The sequence below is a fragment of the Vairimorpha ceranae genome (assembly GCF_000988165.1).
Source record: "Vairimorpha ceranae strain PA08 1199 chromosome Unknown NODE_236, whole genome shotgun sequence".
NCBI classification, from domain to species: Eukaryota; Fungi; Microsporidia; family Nosematidae; genus Vairimorpha; species Vairimorpha ceranae.
In genome coordinates this window covers 1-3,099 of record NW_020169531.1, presented here as the reverse complement: position 1 = coordinate 3,099, position 3,099 = coordinate 1, and the positions used below count along the sequence as shown (strand labels likewise).

Here is a 3,099-nt window from a genome sequence, read left to right as displayed (position 1 = left end):
CCCTAGTGGTATGCTAGTGTGTGTCACTGATTATTTGATTTTGAGTTTTGGTGCCGGAGAAGCTTTCTTAGATGACAATAAATTTATTTTATTTTATTTTTTTTTTTTACTTTATAATTGGCAATTCGTCAAAATATTTTTTTATTTTAACTTTTCTTTTTAAAGAATCATATGCCGAATATTTATTTATTATCGAAGGTGGTGCTGTGCTCAATGTTCGATTGTAGTTTATGTTAATAGTTCTTTCTATTAATCTAATTATATCTTTGATTTTTCTTCTTTTCTTAATTGAAAGTATAAATGCTATCGTTTTATTTCTTGATGGTGATATACCATTTGATTTTGGGCTATAAATAGAAACTAATGAGTGTCCTATATATTCCTTTACTAAATAATCTTTTAATCTGTTGCTCGTGTACTGTCTGCCATTATCAGTATCAGATGTGAGGCATTTAGGTTTACCATGTAATTTTTTCCAATCGTCTAATCGCGCTAATATTTTTTTTGAATCGATCTTAAAATCAAAATATAGTCGTTTATATCTTAAAAATATATCTGTTATAGTCAAGATATATCCTGGCTCTTTTTACCATGAATGAACAAAATTTTCTAAATTAAAGGGACAAAAAATATTACTACTTATCCTTTCAAAAGGTTTTGTTCCTCTAATTGATATTTTTCCCAATTTTTTTCTCTAAGATAATTTAAACTTCTCACAAATTTCACACTCATTAACTACTTTAACAATTTCTCTAAAAGGATTTTTCATTCCGCGGGTGGTTTTTATATTATTTTAAAGAACTGTAACACTTCTATGTCCAGAATACTCATGAAATTTTTACATTTATCTTTTATTTTTTTTCTGTTTTTACCATCCACTAAGTATTTTTCATTATTGAAGTAGCTTGATGATTTTAATATAACCGTTGTTATCTTTCTCGTTATTTATAAGGTAGCACCCAGATAAATTATCTGCCACAATGTTGTCTTTTCCATCAACATGTAATATGTTATAATCAAATTTATTCATGTTTAACATCCATATTTTAATTCTTGATGTTTCGTTTTTAGATCCTAATACGCGATTTTTACTGTCCGTTTTAATTTCAGCATACGAACCTTGAATTACTTTTTTGAAATGTATCATTGAGGAAACAATGCTTAAATACTCTATTTCCATAATTGTGTAATTAATTTCTGATTGACTAAGCTTTTTGCTAAAATATCCTATTATTCTATCTTCTTGATATAATACACCACACATTCCCACTTCACTAGCATCACAATTAAGTGTAAACTTTTGTTTAAAATTCGGAAAGCTTAACTTGTGATTCTGTCAAATAAAATCTTTGATGTTTTCAGTAACTGCTTTCATGTCAGTGTTAAGACTTTGTTTTTAATTTTATTCTTTAATAGATTGCTAATCTTCGATATTTTTACTGACAAATTAAGAATGAACTTTCTATACCAATTTAATCCCATTAATTTTTGCATATTTTTCAATGTTCTTATTTTTTATAAAATATTTGGTTTTCTAAGTATACAATTCTCAGATAGATTCCTTCTTTATTAATTCTATATCCCAAAATTTCTGTTTCAGTTTGAAATAAATTTGTTTTCTCAAAATTAATTTTTACCTGTCTTTCAGAGTCTTTTTAATACCTTCAAAATGAGCTTTGGATGCTCTTCTTTTGACTTCAAATACAATACTATGTCGTCTATGTAAACAATTTTCAATACCATCTAAAATATCACTTATACACCGTTGAAGTATTTTAGGACCTGGAGTCATCCCAAAAGGTACTCTGTTGTACTGCCACTGCTTTCAAAGTAAGAAAAATGATGTATATTTTTTACAATCGCCGTCTAACAATATTTGGTTAAAACCGTTTCGTAGATCTATTTGAGTAAAATACTTATTTAATCCCATCACTTTCAATGAATCCAATATGTGGAATTCTCCATACCACCATCTCTAATATGTTTATTGATTTCTTTATAATCGACTACTAGTCTTAATTCCGATTTATTCTTTTTTGTTAATAAAAATGCAGGGCTTATAATCGAAGAATTACTCTTCTCTACTATACCTTCTTGTACTAATCTTGTTATTTCTTTATTTGCCATTTCTAGATATTTAAATAGAACGCTGTATACTTTAAACTTGAAGCTTAATAGTATAGATTTTAGTTCAAATTTAACATCTTTTATGTTGGTAGCTTTTCATTTTCTACTAAATAATACTTAAAATCATTTATTTGTTCTTCGTTTAAATTAATTCCGCAAATTCTTCCTGAAATTTTATCTTCTAAAACTTCATCATAAGATTTTTCTTTTCCTTTTAAGAAGTAAAATTAATTTTCTAGTTTCAACAATCCTTTTTTATAATAAAGTACCGCATCGTGGACAATTGAAAATTCATTTTCTAACAGAAATTAAATTGGAGTGCTTTCTAAAATATAAAATTCTATTTTATAATTTTTATCATTTCCTAAATAATTTCAACAAGCGCTTTTTTATCACACTTTCTTTTGTATCCATCTCAAAATGTCGTTGTAATTGGCTTACATTCTTCTTGATTTGACTTAAATTCTTCAGCAATGTTCTTATTAATGTAGTTTCTGAAAGAGCCCGAATCTATTATTAGTTCGATATTTGTATCTTTTAATTTTCCTTCTAAACTAAGGTTTAGAATGTCTTCTCTTTTTTCTTCAGCAATTACTATGTTATTATAATTTAAATTATTAATTTTAGTGTGTTTATTTTTTGATGAAGGTTTGTTCTCTTCTCAAGAAAACAATCTTTTGTAGAGTGAGAATGTGACCTATGATGGTGCATCATTTACTATTCAAGTTGGGTGGATTAAAGCAATTATTGGTTGATTTAACTTTCTCTTTTACGTCTAAACTACAAACTTGTGAAATCATACTAATATTACTCTCTCTAGATAAGAATAAATTTCCTTTATTTATTTGTTGTGCGGGTTTTGTTTGTACAATTCCATGTAGGTGTAATTTCCCAAACCTCTTAAAAAACATTTTTTTACTTTTTTGTCAGCCTTTGATTTACTTAATTTAAAGACAATACTAATCATTTCTA

The 3,099-nt window shown here is 26.8% G+C and overlaps 4 protein-coding genes across 4 annotated transcripts; 1 reads left to right on the top strand and 3 right to left on the bottom strand.

Moving 5' to 3' along the window:
* Positions 1–163, top strand: AAJ76_2360003098 (hypothetical protein; the record flags this gene model as incomplete). The annotated part of the gene is made up of 1 exon (XM_024474733.1): positions 1–163. A coding segment is annotated over one exon (163 nt), but the record flags the coding sequence as incomplete, so codon positions are not given.
* A 729-nt stretch (positions 164–892) lies between these two features.
* Positions 893–1,264, bottom strand: AAJ76_2360001836 (pol polyprotein; the record flags this gene model as incomplete). The annotated part of the gene is made up of 1 exon (XM_024474731.1): positions 893–1,264. One exon carries the CDS (start codon positions 1,262–1,264, stop codon positions 893–895), a length of 372 nt encoding a protein of 123 aa, XP_024329520.1.
* Positions 1,265–1,633: 369 nt separating this feature from the next.
* Positions 1,634–1,792, bottom strand: AAJ76_2360001308 (hypothetical protein; the record flags this gene model as incomplete). Its single annotated transcript, XM_024474730.1, has 1 exon — positions 1,634–1,792. The coding sequence occupies one exon, from the start codon at positions 1,790–1,792 to the stop codon at positions 1,634–1,636; it is 159 nt and encodes a 52-aa protein (XP_024329519.1).
* Positions 1,793–2,968: 1,176 nt separating this feature from the next.
* On the bottom strand, positions 2,969–3,099 carry AAJ76_2360003 (hypothetical protein; the record flags this gene model as incomplete). The annotated part of the gene is made up of 1 exon (XM_024474732.1): positions 2,969–3,099. A coding segment is annotated over one exon (131 nt), but the record flags the coding sequence as incomplete, so codon positions are not given.